We start from the raw sequence: 17,225 nt of genomic DNA, 5'->3' as shown, positions 1-17,225 counted from the left end.
GGAATCCCAATCTTTTATAATTTTGCCATCATCTAATTGTTTTCAAATGGGTATATTCAATGATGTAAAATATTACAAAGTAATTAAAAAAAAAAAAGAATCAATGGAAAGAGATAGCCTAGGTTTGGATAGCGCTTCTTCTTGCTGAAAGTAGAGTTGTGTTTTCTGGTTTTTTTTTTTTTTTTTTTTTTTTGCCCGGTTTTATTGACTTTTGGGACAAAAAGTACTGTGCGTGTACTGTGCGTGCACTATTCACGCATTGTTCATGCACTGTTCACGCAATATTTAATATTAAAAGTGGGTCCCACAACACTATTCACACATTTAAAAATTATTTTGCTACAGTGTTTTCAGCTACAATCAGTTTTTATCAACTTTCAGCAACAATAAGTGCTATCCAAACGGACCCATAGTCTAATTCCAATTAGGAATTCCTTTCTCTAAAAAAGACTAGAATAACCCTAAACCTTTAAACAAACCAAAATAGCTCAAAAATCAACGAAATACCCCAAAAGCACTAAAAGGACCAAAATACCTCCAAAAGCTCCAAAAAGATTGAAATATCCCAAGCGATCAAAGCATCCTCCAAAATCAAAAAATGACCAAAATACTTCTGAAAGCATCAAAATGCCCAAATTCCCATAAAACTTTTAAAATGACCAACATACCCCCCCTAAAGCTCTCAAAATGACCAAAATATCGCCAAACTTCTAAAATAACTAAAATGTCTCCAAAACCTCTAAAATGACCAATACCCCTTAAAACTCTAAAATGATCAAAATACATCCAAACCTCCAAAATAAACAAAATACACCCTTCCCCAAAATTATAAGAATTAATGAATTACACTAGAGATAACATGACCTAATAGGACAAATGCGCTATAAGTAGACATGGCAAAACGGGTTAGAATTTTCTGACCTGACCTACCCAACCCAAAAAATACTTGACCCGAACCCGATTTTTTTGACCCAAAGCAAAAACGGGTTGACCCGTGACCCGATCCATGTTTTTTGCAGGTCAACCCGACCTAACCCACAACCCGACCCGAACCCGAACCATTTTTTTAAAACTTTTTTTGGGTAAAAAAAAATAGCAAAATTAAGATAATATTGGTTTAATTGTTTATTGTGAGTTTTAAGGAAACAATTGATACATTTACGTAACTGTATGCAAATTAATTGAAAGATAAATGCATGTGGTTGAGCATTTTGTAATGAGTAAAGATTTTTAGATATCAAATAGCAAAGTATATGCCAAGATAATCCGTAGAGTTAAAAAAATATATTTAAAATTGTAGACATATGTGAGAAACATTCACAAGTGTGAAAATAGTGAAGCCAAAGTATCAAATTAGCATAAATTATGAATGTTTAGACCTATTTTTTTAACAATTCATGTCCAATATAAACGGCTTTTCAACATAAATTATGATATTTCCTAGAGTATGTGTTGCTTAACAATAATATGATTTTCATAAAAAAGACCATATATAAATAAATAAGAAATCAAACTTTAATGTATATCTCAAATTGAAATAGAGTGTCAACCACAATTGATAATAGATTATAAAATTAATTTTCAAAACTGCAAATTTCTTATATTTTTTTATTCTTTATCAAATGAGTTATCTAATAAGTCATTTGTAATTTTGTTTTATGTTTTGGGATGTTGATGTTGTGTAGAAATAAAACTTGTGTATTTGTTTTACTTATCTTTATGTTATTTTGTTTTAGATAGTAATGTTAGGATTTGTATAATATTGAAATGATTGAATAAGTTTTAATAAGTTTAACTGAGTTCATTCTTGATATAAGTTGTGAATTCAAAATAATGCATTTTACATCAAGTAATTTGTTGCATAACTTTCCAAATGACAAATACATGTTATTTTCTTTATAAAAATAAAAAATTTAAAAAAAATCATGTGAAAAATACGGGTCAACCCGACTTGACTCAACCCGCAACCCAATTGACCCGAACCCCCTTTTTAACCCGTTTTTGACCCGTGACCCGTTTGACCCGACTTGACCTGCCCATTTTGCCATGTCTAGCTATAAGCATCACGATGTTGGGGGGTTTTTTGTGCTTCCAAAGTTTGTGAATTACTTTGAAGGTCTTGAAAGTTATTTTCATTCGAACTTTAAAAGTTTGAGGGTGATACTTAAAGCTTTGAGACATATTGTGATCATTTTGGAGATTTATAATTTTCTTCATTTTGATGGATTTTTTGGGGGGTGGGGGTGAGTGGGTTATCATTTTGATGGATGGTTTAGGGTATCTCAATCTTTTTGGTGGTTTTTGTTTTTGTTTTTTTTTGTTTTTTTTTTTGGATACTATGATAATTTTGGAATTTTTAAGTTTATTTTGGAGGTTTTAAGGTCTTTATTTAGAAAACTAATGGAAATAGTAAATACAATGACAAGGGGAAGAATGGATAGGTTTGAAATCTAGTGAAATTGAACATATAGGATAAGAATTATGGTATATATGAAAAGATAACAACAGAATTAGGGTGGTGATAAACATAGACAAAAGTTTTAAAAAAGTTGTTGATGTTAGTAGGATGGGGGATAGAATTATGTTAATATAACTTGTCCTAGGAGAAGAATCAAACAGGGAAAAGATTTTTATTGGAGGGGAGCTTAACGGTCATGTTGGAAAAGATTAATGACGGGGCTTTGAAAGAGTTCATAGAGGTTAAAGATATGGAGTAAGGAATGAATCGGGAGATGCTATCCTAGACTTGGCAACTGTGTATTATTTAATATTAACAAACACTTGGTAAAAGAGAGAATTGCGTAGATTTCATCTTTACTCGAAATGTGGGTACGTAGTAGATGTTGTAAATATTGTAAGGTGATATCAGGAGAGAGTGTAGCCTCTCAACATAGGGTGTGGGTACTAAATATTTGTATTAGAAGATGGAAAAAAGAGAGATATTAGACAGAGAAGCCCAAGGATTAGGTGGCGGGGTTTGAAAGGAGAGAAACAAGTTATGTTTAAAGATTACTAGTTTCGGATTGCCCCTTTGAGTGAGAAAATTAAGATAAAACTTCCATTTAAAGAAGAATGAAACCATGTACTTAAACTTAGAGTAACTATTTTAATATATGATTATTTATTTGCCATGATAGTTTCTTAAAACTTATTTGCTAAAGGCAGTATTCACTCACTAAAGACTTTTAAGAGTGATAATATATATTATTTTCTTCCAATAATAAACAATTGAGTTTTGCTAAGACATTGTCAAAATATTTAAATTTTTGCAATGAATAATGTCATATACTACAATTGAAGGTCTTTGTCAAATACTTGCAATTATCCACAATAAATATTTTGTTATTTATACTTCATTTTTTATTATCTTACATTTTATGAGTCTAGTCATGATATTTAACTTAGTTTTTAATGAATACTATTTTAAGTAAGAAAAGAAAAAAAGAAAAAGAAAAAAAGAAGAAGAGGATAACAGAAGGCATGTGTCATTGAAGTTTCCATTAGATTAAATAAAGTTTAGAATATTTAAACTTGGGAAAATTAACGTTCTCTAGGTAACAAATAGAATACTATATATCGTCATTCCAACTTTCCAAGTATGAGTATCACATAAAATNAAAGTAATTAAAAAAAAAAAAAGAATCAATGGAAAGAGATAGCCTAGGTTTGGATAGCGCTTCTTCTTGCTGAAAGTAGAGTTGCGTTTTCTGTTTTTTTTTTTTTTTTTTTTTTTTGCCGGTTTTATTGACTTTTGAGAGACAAAAATCACTGTGCGTGTACTGTGCGTGCACTATTCACGCATTGTTCATGCACTGTTCACGCAATATTTAATATTAAAAGTGGGTCCCACAACACTATTCACACATTTAAAAATTATTTTGCTACAGTGTTTTCAGCTACAATCAGTTTTTATCAACTTTCAGCAACAATAAGTGCTATCCAAACGGACCCATAGTCTAATTCCAATTAGGAATTCCTTTCTCTAAAAAAGACTAGAATAACCCTAAACCTTTAAACAAACCAAAATAGCTCAAAAATCAACGAAATACCCCAAAAGCACTAAAAGGACCAAAATACCTCCAAAAGCTCCAAAAAGATTGAAATATCCCAAGCGATCAAAGCATCCTCCAAAATCAAAAAATGACCAAAATACTTCTGAAAGCATCAAAATGCCCAAATTCCCATAAAACTTTTAAAATGACCAACATACCCCCCCTAAAGCTCTCAAAATGACCAAAATATCGCCAAACTTCTAAAATAACTAAAATGTCTCCAAAACCTCTAAAATGACCAATACCCCTTAAAACTCTAAAATGATCAAAATACATCCAAACCTCCAAAATAAACAAAATACACCCTTCCCCAAAATTATAAGAATTAATGAATTACACTAGAGATAACATGACCTAATAGGACAAATGCGCTATAAGTAGACATGGCAAAACGGGTTAGAATTTTCTGACCTGACCTACCCAACCCAAAAAATACTTGACCCGAACCCGATTTTTTTGACCCAAAGCAAAAACGGGTTGACCCGTGACCCGATCCATGTTTTTTGCAGGTCAACCCGACCTAACCCACAACCCGACCCGAACCCGAACCATTTTTTTAAAACTTTTTTTGGGTAAAAAAAAATAGCAAAATTAAGATAATATTGGTTTAATTGTTTATTGTGAGTTTTAAGGAAACAATTGATACATTTACGTAACTGTATGCAAATTAATTGAAAGATAAATGCATGTGGTTGAGCATTTTGTAATGAGTAAAGATTTTTAGATATCAAATAGCAAAGTATATGCCAAGATAATCCGTAGAGTTAAAAAAATATATTTAAAATTGTAGACATATGTGAGAAACATTCACAAGTGTGAAAATAGTGAAGCCAAAGTATCAAATTAGCATAAATTATGAATGTTTAGACCTATTTTTTTAACAATTCATGTCCAATATAAACGGCTTTTCAACATAAATTATGATATTTCCTAGAGTATGTGTTGCTTAACAATAATATGATTTTCATAAAAAAGACCATATATAAATAAATAAGAAATCAAACTTTAATGTATATCTCAAATTGAAATAGAGTGTCAACCACAATTGATAATAGATTATAAAATTAATTTTCAAAACTGCAAATTTCTTATATTTTTTTATTCTTTATCAAATGAGTTATCTAATAAGTCATTTGTAATTTTGTTTTATGTTTTGGGATGTTGATGTTGTGTAGAAATAAAACTTGTGTATTTGTTTTACTTATCTTTATGTTATTTTGTTTTAGATAGTAATGTTAGGATTTGTATAATATTGAAATGATTGAATAAGTTTTAATAAGTTTAACTGAGTTCATTCTTGATATAAGTTGTGAATTCAAAATAATGCATTTTACATCAAGTAATTTGTTGCATAACTTTCCAAATGACAAATACATGTTATTTTCTTTATAAAAATAAAAAATTTAAAAAAAATCATGTGAAAAATACGGGTCAACCCGACTTGACTCAACCCGCAACCCAATTGACCCGAACCCCCTTTTTAACCCGTTTTTGACCCGTGACCCGTTTGACCCGACTTGACCTGCCCATTTTGCCATGTCTAGCTATAAGCATCACGATGTTGGGGGGTTTTTTGTGCTTCCAAAGTTTGTGAATTACTTTGAAGGTCTTGAAAGTTATTTTCATTCGAACTTTAAAAGTTTGAGGGTGATACTTAAAGCTTTGAGACATATTGTGATCATTTTGGAGATTTATAATTTTCTTCATTTTGATGGATTTTTTGGGGGGTGGGGGTGAGTGGGTTATCATTTTGATGGATGGTTTAGGGTATCTCAATCTTTTTGGTGGTTTTTGTTTTTGTTTTTTTTTGTTTTTTTTTTTGGATACTATGATAATTTTGGAATTTTTAACGAATATATATAGTATTCTATTTGTTACCTAGAGAACGTTAATTTTCCCAAGTTTAAATATTCTAAACTTTATTTAATCTAATGGAAACTTCAATGACACATGCCTTCTGTTATCCTCTTCTTCTTTTTTTCTTTTTCTTTTTTTCTTTTCTTACTTAAAATAGTATTCATTAAAAACTAAGTTAAATATCATGACTAGACTCATAAAATGTAAGATAATAAAAAATGAAGTATAAATAACAAAATATTTATTGTGGATAATTGCAAGTATTTGACAAAGACCTTCAATTGTAGTATATGACATTATTCATTGCAAAAATTTAAATATTTTGACAATGTCTTAGCAAAACTCAATTGTTTATTATTGGAAGAAAATAATATATATTATCACTCTTAAAAGTCTTTAGTGAGTGAATACTGCCTTTAGCAAATAAGTTTTAAGAAACTATCATGGCAAATAAATAATCATATATTAAAATAGTTACTCTAAGTTTAAGTACATGGTTTCATTCTTCTTTAAATGGAAGTTTTATCTTAATTTTCTCACTCAAAGGGGCAATCCGAAACTAGTAATCTTTAAACATAACTTGTTTCTCTCCTTTCAAACCCCGCCACCTAATCCTTGGGCTTCTCTGTCTAATATCTCTCTTTTTTCCATCTTCTAATACAAATATTTAGTACCCACACCCTATGTTGAGAGGCTACACTCTCTCCTGATATCACCTTACAATATTTACAACATCTACTACGTACCCACATTTCGAGTAAAGATGAAATCTACGCAATTCTCTCTTTTACCAAGTGTTTGTTAATATTAAATAATACACAGTTGCCAAGTCTAGGATAGCATCTCCCGATTCATTCCTTACTCCATATCTTTAACCTCTATGAACTCTTTCAAAGCCCCGTCATTAATCTTTTCCAACATGACCGTTAAGCTCCCCTCCAATAAAAATCTTTTCCCTGTTTGATTCTTCTCCTAGGACAAGTTATATTAACATAATTCTATCCCCCATCCTACTAACATCAACAACTTTTTTAAAACTTTTGTCTATGTTTATCACCACCCTAATTCTGTTGTTATCTTTTCATATATACCATAATTCTTATCCTATATGTTCAATTTCCTAGATTTCAAACCTATCCATTCTTCCCCTTGTCATTGTATTTACTATTTCCATTAGTTTTCTAAATAAAGACCTTAAAACCTCCAAAATAAACTTAAAAATTCCAAAATTATCATAGTNAATTCACTATTTCAAGTATAGTTTTCTTAAGCTAATTTTTTTTTTTAACACACTATTTAAAATTTAAAGTAAAAAAAAAAAAAAAAAAAAACAGTTTTACACCAAAAGTAAAAAGTAAAATTGGACCCTTTAAGTTTGGGGTAGTTTCATTCCTCGCTAAACTTTAAAACCGAGCAAATACCCCCAATTGATACTCTCTTAGTTAAACCATTTTGAAATCTTATGATTATTAAAATGTTTCATTGTACATTGTTTAAAATACCTCTACTAAATTTTAATATCCCAAAACAAATTTCGGGAATTTTGAATTTTATGTGATACTCATACTTGGAAAGTTGGAATGACGATATATAGTATTCTATTTGTTACCTAGAGAACGTTAATTTTCCCAAGTTTAAATATTCTAAACTTTATTTAATCTAATGGAAACTTCAATGACACATGCCTTCTGTTATCCTCTTTTTCTTTTTTTCTTTTTCTTTTTTTCTTTTCTTACTTAAAATAGTATTCATTAAAAACTAAGTTAAATATCATGACTAGACTCATAAAATGTAAGATAATAAAAAATGAAGTATAAATAACAAAATATTTATTGTGGATAATTGCAAGTATTTGACAAAGACCTTCAATTGTAGTATATGACATTATTCATTGCAAAAATTTAAATATTTTGACAATGTCTTAGCAAAACTCAATTGTTTATTATTGGAAGAAAATAATATATATTATCACTCTTAAAAGTCTTTAGTGAGTGAATACTGCCTTTAGCAAATAAGTTTTAAGAAACTATCATGGCAAATAAATAATCATATATTAAAATAGTTACTCTAAGTTTAAGTACATGGTTTCATTCTTCTTTAAATGGAAGTTTTATCTTAATTTTCTCACTCAAAGGGGCAATCCGAAACTAGTAATCTTTAAACATAACTTGTTTCTCTCCTTTCAAACCCCGCCACCTAATCCTTGGGCTTCTCTGTCTAATATCTCTCTTTTTTCCATCTTCTAATACAAATATTTAGTACCCACACCCTATGTTGAGAGGCTACACTCTCTCCTGATATCACCTTACAATATTTACAACATCTACTACGTACCCACATTTCGAGTAAAGATGAAATCTACGCAATTCTCTCTTTTACCAAGTGTTTGTTAATATTAAATAATACACAGTTGCCAAGTCTAGGATAGCATCTCCCGATTCATTCCTTACTCCATATCTTTAACCTCTATGAACTCTTTCAAAGCCCCGTCATTAATCTTTTCCAACATGACCGTTAAGCTCCCCTCCAATAAAAATCTTTTCCCTGTTTGATTCTTCTCCTAGGACAAGTTATATTAACATAATTCTATCCCCCATCCTACTAACATCAACAACTTTTTAAAACTTTTGTCTATGTTTTTTTGGCTTACCAAATTTGACTAAACCAAAAAAAAAAAAAAAAAAAAAATCTAAGAACGCAACAAAATATCACATTTTCACAATACCTCTATTTTCAACCACAGTGGATCCTAGTCTAATATTTTATTATCTTATTTTGATATATAATGAACTTACACCTCAATAGTTGTGAAAATATTGTGATAACAATAAAATGTCATGACATTTTCATGATACAATACTTTTATTTTTAGTTGCGCTAGTTCTCAGGTTGATATTTTATTATTTTATTTTATTTTAGTTTGACCCATAAGGAATTGACATGTATCCCAACATTTTCATAATATCTCTATGTTTACATTGTACTTGCAATGTAAATTCATTCTGTAGACACAAGAATTGGCAAATATTTTACACATTTACAAATTTTTTACAATATTTACCATTTTTTTTTTTTTTTTTGCTGAAAGCTCAAATTAGTGTGAAAACACTAGAGCTTGTTCAGACCCTAATTTTAAAGTTACGGCTAGATTGCTTTTACTCTAACTTAACAAGTGCGGAACAAGAGTAAATATGTGCAATAAACCAGTAACACTACTCTAAGCCATATCCAGCCATAATGAACAATAAACAACAAGCTTAAAGAGTAGAGAAGAGAGATATAGACACGAGATAACACCAAGACATGTTATAGAAGAGAAATTTGAAGAACTCAGTGGAAAACCTCTCCGCGACCCTTCAAGTTGAAATCGATCCACTAGTAAATAAAATTGGAGTACACAAATAACAAAAGACCCTCTAAACCTAGTCTGCCCTATGTACTTGAGCCCTTCAAACTCCTACAACCAACGGATTTCTTGAAGTCTTGTCTTTACTAGCTTTCCACATCCCGCAATTCAGCTCGATTGCATCAACCACTAAATGGCTCCTTCCTATGCTTCCCAAAGGCACCAAAGCTTGACTCAACACTCAGATTAAGTGTGGTAAGTCTACCCCAATGTATAGATGATTGTGGGTATAACAATCTCTAACTTTTAAGTGTTTGTGCAAGAGTTTTCTCTCTGAAAAGCACTCTTTACATTTCATGGGTAATGGGGATATTTATAATGTGAGTAAAGAATTTGGTAAAGCACTTTTTTTTTTTCTTTCCAAATAGAGACTTTTGTGAGTATCTCACAAGATGGTCTTTCTCTCGAAGTACTTGCAAATTTGACAGCCTGGCATGACTTTAGCTTCTAGTTATGTGCTTCACACGTGGCCTTTTGCAGGTTACTCTTCTCGTGAGCTTCTCGCGAGCTAGTTGCAAACTGCACTGAATCTTCTTTGAAACTTGATTCTTCGCCAATCTCTCACACTCATTCCTTACAATTAAACCCACATAAATATAGAGAAATGATTGAAGAAATTACAATCAAATTTGGCACAGAATTAAAGCCAACAAAGGCAAGTTGGAAATCACAACTTCACATTTGCAAATGTGTATAATATTTACCACTTTTTGTGTGTCTATATTCTACAATGTAAGCTTACATTGCAAATACAAAGTAAACATATAAAAATCTTAAAAAAAAACAAAACAAAACAAAACAAAAACAAGCTTAAACCAAACTGGGCGTACTTGAAGAAATAAAGAAAAAAAAGAAAAAAGAAAAAGAGCAGCTCATCAATTCGATCTCCTTATGTGAAGGCTTTTAGGTAATAGTATTAAGTAATAAGGGTTATGTCTACAACATTTCTACAATATTTTTACAACAAATCTTGGGTGGTATGTTGTTAATAATTTTAATTTAAACCCACCACTAAAATTATTTTTTTCCCACCAATAATAGTCAATAATAACTTGCCACTTATGATTTATTACGAAAATATTGTGAAAATAAAATTTTTTTAATATTAAAAAATTTTCTTTCTAGCCCAAACTCATTGTTTTGGCTTGTTACAAGAGACAAAGACTTGGTACAAAAGACAAAAGTTGAACAAACCAAAATTACTGTAATTAGAGCCATTGGCTCTTTTTATATAATTAGTATAAATGACCAAATAAGAGAAGTGAAATTTAGACAAATATGTTGATCTATCTTCTTGGCATAAAACCAAATTAATTCTCTGATGTGTTTGTTTTATGAATTAATTTATTTTCAATCAATCTCTCCCAAAGTTTCGTAGTGTTGCTCATAAATTTAATTCCACTATAAAATGTATAGATTTAAATATGCCTCTGTTCTTCTAGATAGGTACTAAAGTACTCCTCCACTCACTAGACATTTTGGTAACACTTAAGATCTTGTCAAAAAATGTTTGTCAATCAGCAAATACCCACATCACCCAAGCACTTACAAACTTCAATGGGCATTTCATGGGCCCAAAGCTTGATTTTTCCATTTTCTTCCTCCATAATGCATCCTTTACTCCAATCATCCTAATTATTCAAACAAATTTATGGTTCCTATTCTCAATTAGGTTATCCAAATTGCTTCAAATCCATACTGTTCCCATTAAAAAGCTCATCAAAATTACTTTTCGATCTCTCTTTAATTTGTTCTTCTTTTACTAGCACTCTATGATACTTCATATTTAATGCACTGGACACTATTTAAGTCTCTGGTTTTCTTTTTCCATGTCTTAGCAAGCTTTTAAATATTCTTTTCTCTGTCCTTTGCTCCAAACTCACTATATAGTCTATCATAAGACTTACATTTAGCCTCTTGGACAACCTTTTTTGCGTCCCTCTTCACCACTTAAAAGAATTTTCGTAATTAAGCAGCATTGTCTTAAACCTAGGTAGGCTTTTGTAGCTCTATCTTTAATTTAATTGATGCTTAACCTCCGTATCCCACGCTATATCTCCTTAGTCAATCACTCACATCCTTTAGATTCTCTAAGTACATCTATAGCCACTCTTTTAATACAACTAGCAAATTTCTTACTTAGAAGTCTAGTGGGAAAATATAAAGAGACATGTAAATATCTTCATAGGGTTTTTATTGAGCTAGAGAAAGCATATGATAGGGTCCCTAGAGAAGTTATTTCATGGGTTTTGGAAAAGAAAGAAGTATCTCTAAAGTATATTAAGTTGATTAGGATATGCTTTATAGTGTTGTAACTAGTGTGAGAACAAGTAGAGAGATCACAAGTGAGTTTTCTATCACTATAGGTTTGCATCAAGGATTTATGCTAAGTCCATATCTCTTCGCACTAGTGATGAGTGACCTCACAAAATCGATTCAGGAGGAAGTCCCTTAGTATATGCTTTTTTGCAGATGATATAGTTTTAATCAATGAAACTAGAAGTTGACTTTATTCCATTTGGTGAGTCAACTGTAGAATCTAACAAATTTTGATTAAGTAGGACAAGAAATGTGCTACTTTTGATTAAGTAGCACATGAAATGTAAGTTTAGTAAAAGTAGAAATGGTGGTGAACGAGCGGTAAGACTCAACGATTAAGAGATACTAAAGAGCAAGAAATTTCTAATCTTGGAATAATGATTGATAAAGACGGAGAGATTGAAGAGAATGTGAGTCATAGGATAAGAGCAAGATGGATGAAGTGGAGAAGAGCATCATGTGTATTGTGTGATCGTAGAATACTTATTAATTAAATTAGAGGGAATGTTTTATAAGACTATTATAAGACCAACTATGCTCTATGGTACTAAATATTGGGCTGTTAGGAAGTAATGTATTCATAAAATAAGTATAGTTGAAATGAGAATATAAAGATGGATAAGTGAACATACACTAAAATATAAGATTCGAAATGAGGAAATTCGCTTAAAGATAGGCGTGATCTTTATTGATGAAAGGATGGGGGAGAGATGCTTGAGATTGTTTGGTTATGTTTAAAAAATAGTAACTGATGCATCGGCAAAAAAGAGTGGGTTGATTTAAGTTGAGGAAACATAAAAGGATAGAGTAAGAACATTAGTAGAATTTGTAAAAAGAGACATGTCAATTAAGGAAGTAATAAAGAGTATGACTTCAAATAAAATAGAATGGAAAAAGAATATATGTGGCTAACCTTAACTAATTTGTTGGGAACAAAAGCTATGTTGTTGTACGTTGTTGTCATGTTGAATATTTCTAGGTTTTTTTTTTTTTTTTTTTTTTAATCATTTAGAGGTTTCAAAGTTATATTGCCCATTTTATTGTCATGTTGAATATTTCTAGGTTTTTTTTTTTTTTTTTTTTTTAATCATTTAGAGGTTTCAAAGTTATATTGCCCATTTTATAAGTTAGGAGGTATTTAGGTCATTTTGGAGGATTAAATGGTATTTTGGCTATTTAAAAATTTTTAGCAATATTTCAATCATTTTGGATATATTCAAAGTAAAAAAAAAAAAAAAGAGTTTCAACTGTATTTTGGTCATTTTATAGTCATAGGTTATTTTGGTTCTTTTAAATATTTTGATGGTATGCTATCAATTTTGAAGATTTTAGACATTTAAATTCAAATTTAAATTCAAATCAAAATTCAAATTCAAATTTAAATTCAAGAATATGAGTGCAACCTTGTTTGAGTTCTTCATTCACATAAGAATAGATGGCCCAATATGTGCTGCTACCTCATGTGTAGTCTGGGCATCCATTCAAGCCAGGCGTCAACAATTCTTATGGGCTGCTGCTTAGGATCATGAAATCAAGATGGTTTTTGGGTCATTAATAAGTACTGATTGTATACTTTTCATACTTCATAGCATGACATTTAAGATTTACTTGTGGTTGACATCTAGGTTTCAAAAAGCCAATCAGAATTTTCAATAAAATTATAGTATTTTCCAAAATAAAATAAAATAAAAATAAAATTCATAGACGTTTTGTTCTTGCTTTTCTTTAAAAAAAAAAAAAGCCTTTTTTGGGTGGAAAATTAATAGTTCACTTTGATCAAATTCGACCACGTAGTTTAGTTCAATTTTAGAGCTCTCTAGTGAAGACGCAAAACAGCTTACATCTCTAATTGGTTTGTTTTTGACACAAAGATTATGTCATTCTTATAGGTTGTCCGAGGTAGAGTTTATCAGAAACATTGTTGAGCGGATTTCTGAATTGATTGATAGTACACCTCATGAAGACAGTGTTCACGGTCTTGTTGGGATAAGGTCTCGGGTTGAGGAAATGAATTTATATCTAGATATAGAGTCCAAAGATGTTCGCTTTATTGGGATATATGGGATGAGTGGAATGGGCAAGACAACTCTTGCAAAAGTAGTTTTTGAGAGGATCCATCATAAATTTGATGCTTGCAGTTTTCTTGAAAATGTGAGAGAGTTTTCTGAAGATCCAAATGGCTTACAGAAGTTACAAGATCAACTCCTTCATGATATGAAGTTGAAGACTAAAGGAGATTTGAGGAAGGGAACCCAAGTGATTAGAAATAGGCTAGGTGATAAAAGCGTTCTTATTGTTGTTGATGATGTGAGTAAAACAAGACAATTAGAAAATTTAGTAGGAAAGCCTGATTGGTTTGGTCCAAGAAGTAGAATCATTATAACTACAAACGATAAACATTTGTTGGCGAGCTATCAAGTTCACATGGGGTTCTTAGAAAAAGAAGATATTACTCTATGTAAGGTTAAAGGACTAAATAATGACGAAGCTTTACAACTTTTTAAACAGAAAGCCTTCCACAGACATCCTTGTCAAAATGATATAAAGGATTTGTGCAATGATTTTGTCAATTATGCTCAAGGCATTCCTTTGATTCTAGAAGTTTTGGGTGCCTTTTTGTCTGATAAAACAACAAAAAGGGAATGGGATAGTGCTCGGACTCAACTAAATGCAATTCCTGATGGAAAAACTATTGAGAAACTTAAAATAGCTTTTAATGGACTGGGCCCCATGGAGAAAGAGCTATTTTTGGATATTGCATGTTTCTTTAATGGGGAGAACTGGAATCGTGTAGCTGATATACTAGAATCAGTTTGCTGCTCCCACATTAATATAAGGAGTCTCAAAGACAAATCTCTGATTACTATAGTAGGTGAGAAATTGTGGATGCATAATTTATTACAACAACTGGGTTGGGAAATTGTTCGTGAGAAAAAGGAAACTGGAAAATGTAGTAGGTTGTGGCTTCATGATGATGTCCTTGATGTATTAAAGAACAATAATGTAAGTGGATAGAGATATATTTAGAGAAGTATATAATTCTACAATTCATGTAAATTTTTGCTATATCTTTCCTTATGCTAATTTTATTATTCTTGGTTACCAGGGAACAAACGAAATAGAAGGCATGGTGCTGAAATTGACTCCAAATGAAGAAAAAGAAGTGAATGCTGAATCATTCTCAAAGATGAATAAACTAAGATTGCTCAAAATTTGTAAGGTGCGCCTTTGTAATGGTCTCAGTAATCTTTCTAATGAGTTACGTTTGTTGGAATGGCATGATTATCCTTTGAAATCATTGCCAAGGAGTTTTCAGCCAGGCAAACTTGTTGAGCTCATAATGCATCGCAGTCGTATTCGGCAACTTCCAGAGGAATTTAGGGTAAGATTTCCACTTTTGCAGTTTTTTCTTTTGGTTTTTTATTTTTATTTTTATTTTTTATTTTTAAGATTAGGTTCTTGATTGCTTAATTTCTATATTTGCTTATTGTTTTATCACAGAACATGGACAGGTTAAAGCTCATTGACTTGAGTAATTCTGAATACTTAATTCTGACTCCTGACTTCACTGGATTCCCAAATATCGAAAGGCTGATTTTTCAAGGTTGTTCAAGTTTGCATGAGTTGCACCCATCTGTTGGAGGTCTTAAGCAACTTATTCTATTAAATCTATCTGGCTGTTCAAAACTCAAGAAGTTTCCAGAGATTGGGACAGATATGACAAGCTTGTTGGAGCTTCATTTGGATGGGACTTCCATAGAAGAACTACCATCATCAATCAAGCACCTAACTGGTCTGTCTGTATTGAATCTTCAAGACTGCAAAAACCTTTTGAGTTTTCCTAGTGTCATTTGCAGTTTGACGTCTCTTAAAATTCTCACTCTATCAGGTTGTAAGGGTCAACAGCCAAAACACGCTTTCCCAGGCATTTATCTCATAAATCTTATTTGTGCTACACTTAATTTATGGACCTATTGTTTCTCCATTGCTTCATGTCTTGAATCAGAGCCCATCAGCCTTTTGTTGCCCAACCCGTTCTCAGGATTAAGCTCTTTGGTATCTCTAGATCTGAGTGACTGTAATCTGTTGGACGGAGCTTTCCCTGATGATCTTAGCTGCTTGTCCTCGCTAAAGTCTCTGAATTTGAGAAAAAATAATTTTACAAGCTTGCCTGATAGCATTTCTGAACTTTCTGAGCTCAAACTTCTTCTGTTGGATCATTGTGGCAAGCTTAAATCATTACCATATATTCCTATAAGTACACAGTTTGTTTCAGCACGAGGATGTATTTCACTTGAAAATTATAAAAATCAAGTTGTTGTTTGGACTTCGGGTGAAGCAGGATTCACTTTTATTGATTGCCTTGACTTGGCTGATGATGAAGGTGGCAAAATTACTGAGATTTCTTTGCTGGATATACATTTCCAGGCATTATGGCAAAGATTCATGGAGGTCTCTCTCTCTCTCTCTCTCTCTCTCTCTCGCACACACACCTGCATTGAACATATTTTTTACTTTTGCCCTTAAATATTTGCAGGAGCAAATTCATCAAATTGAAGGCTTTTACAGTGTTGTTCCTCAAACCGAACTTCCAGATTGGTTCAACCATCGGAGTTCTAAGTCATCTGTAGATTCTGTACCAATCCAACTACCACCTGATCAGTTCAATAAAATAAGATGGAAAGGAATTGCTTTATGTGTCATTTTTGAAGTTGCGAATTTGAACGACGTTTCTCCTGGTCAGGATTCAAAACACTACCATGAATTTATTTGTCGTTTGGACTTGGATGGTGGCCTTAAAGATTGTCCCTTAGTCTATAATATCCCTAAGGAAAAATTCCATGGTGGTTCATTTGGGCTTTGGCTATTTATATCGCACGAGAGGTTCAGAGAATATTTAGATGAACGGAGTTGCATTAGCCCTTTGATCAAAACCGACAGCCAGGATATTGAGATTAAAATGTGTGGTGCACGTGTTCTATATGAGACAGATATGGCAGAATTTGTAGAAAAATTAAGCCAAGAAACTTTCGGGAGCCCTGATGACCTCTGTCTACGTGAAAAAAAATTCATAACATATCATATGGGTAATCCCCAATACGTTGATGAGGTTGAATCCAGTCAGTCTAATGGCCAAAATGAGTCAAACCCCAGGCTGAAAACACAGTTCAAGTCACTGCTTTCAAAATTGTATCAGGTCTCTTCCTATGCATCACTGAACTCCTTATTTTTTACTGTTTTCATGTCTCACTCATATGCCGTATGTTTATGTATTTTTTCAGGTAGATTTGGCACGAAACCACTGGTATGATTATATCTTTCCTCAGATTGCAAGACCACCACACTGGTTCAGCTATCAAAATTTTGGGCCATACATAAAAATGGAGTTGCCTCCAGATTTGCATGATAATTCAAGATGGTTGGGGTTCACGGTATATGCTTTGTACACTATTGGGAAGCAAGGAGATGCTTTCGGTTACAAACAGGATTCAACAAATTCAACAATTTTGCTTCGCTTTTCTAGTCTTTCAGCTAGTGATGGAGTTTCTTTTGCACCTTACACGGCCTTTCCCCTCTCTAGAGACGTTTTT

The 17,225-nt window shown here is 31.8% G+C and overlaps 1 protein-coding gene across 1 annotated transcript; it reads left to right on the top strand.

Annotated features, from left to right (window-relative positions):
- Positions 1–11,938: 11,938 nt before the first annotated feature.
- Positions 11,939–16,920, top strand: LOC112029593 (disease resistance protein RUN1). Its single transcript, XM_065778515.1, has 6 exons — positions 11,939–11,955; positions 13,524–14,637; positions 14,741–15,016; positions 15,136–16,086; positions 16,172–16,824; positions 16,917–16,920. The coding sequence occupies exons 1-6, from the start codon at positions 11,939–11,941 to the stop codon at positions 16,918–16,920; spliced, it is 3,015 nt and encodes a 1,004-aa protein (XP_065634587.1).
- The last annotated feature ends 305 nt before the right edge of the window (positions 16,921–17,225 follow it).

The sequence above is a fragment of the Quercus suber genome, unplaced genomic scaffold (genome assembly GCF_002906115.3).
Source record: "Quercus suber isolate HL8 unplaced genomic scaffold, Cork oak 2.0 scaffold_185, whole genome shotgun sequence".
NCBI lineage: Eukaryota > Viridiplantae > Streptophyta > Magnoliopsida > Fagales > Fagaceae > Quercus > Quercus suber.
Note: the sequence above shows the minus strand (reverse complement) of the source record. Positions and strands in the feature narration are given on the sequence as shown.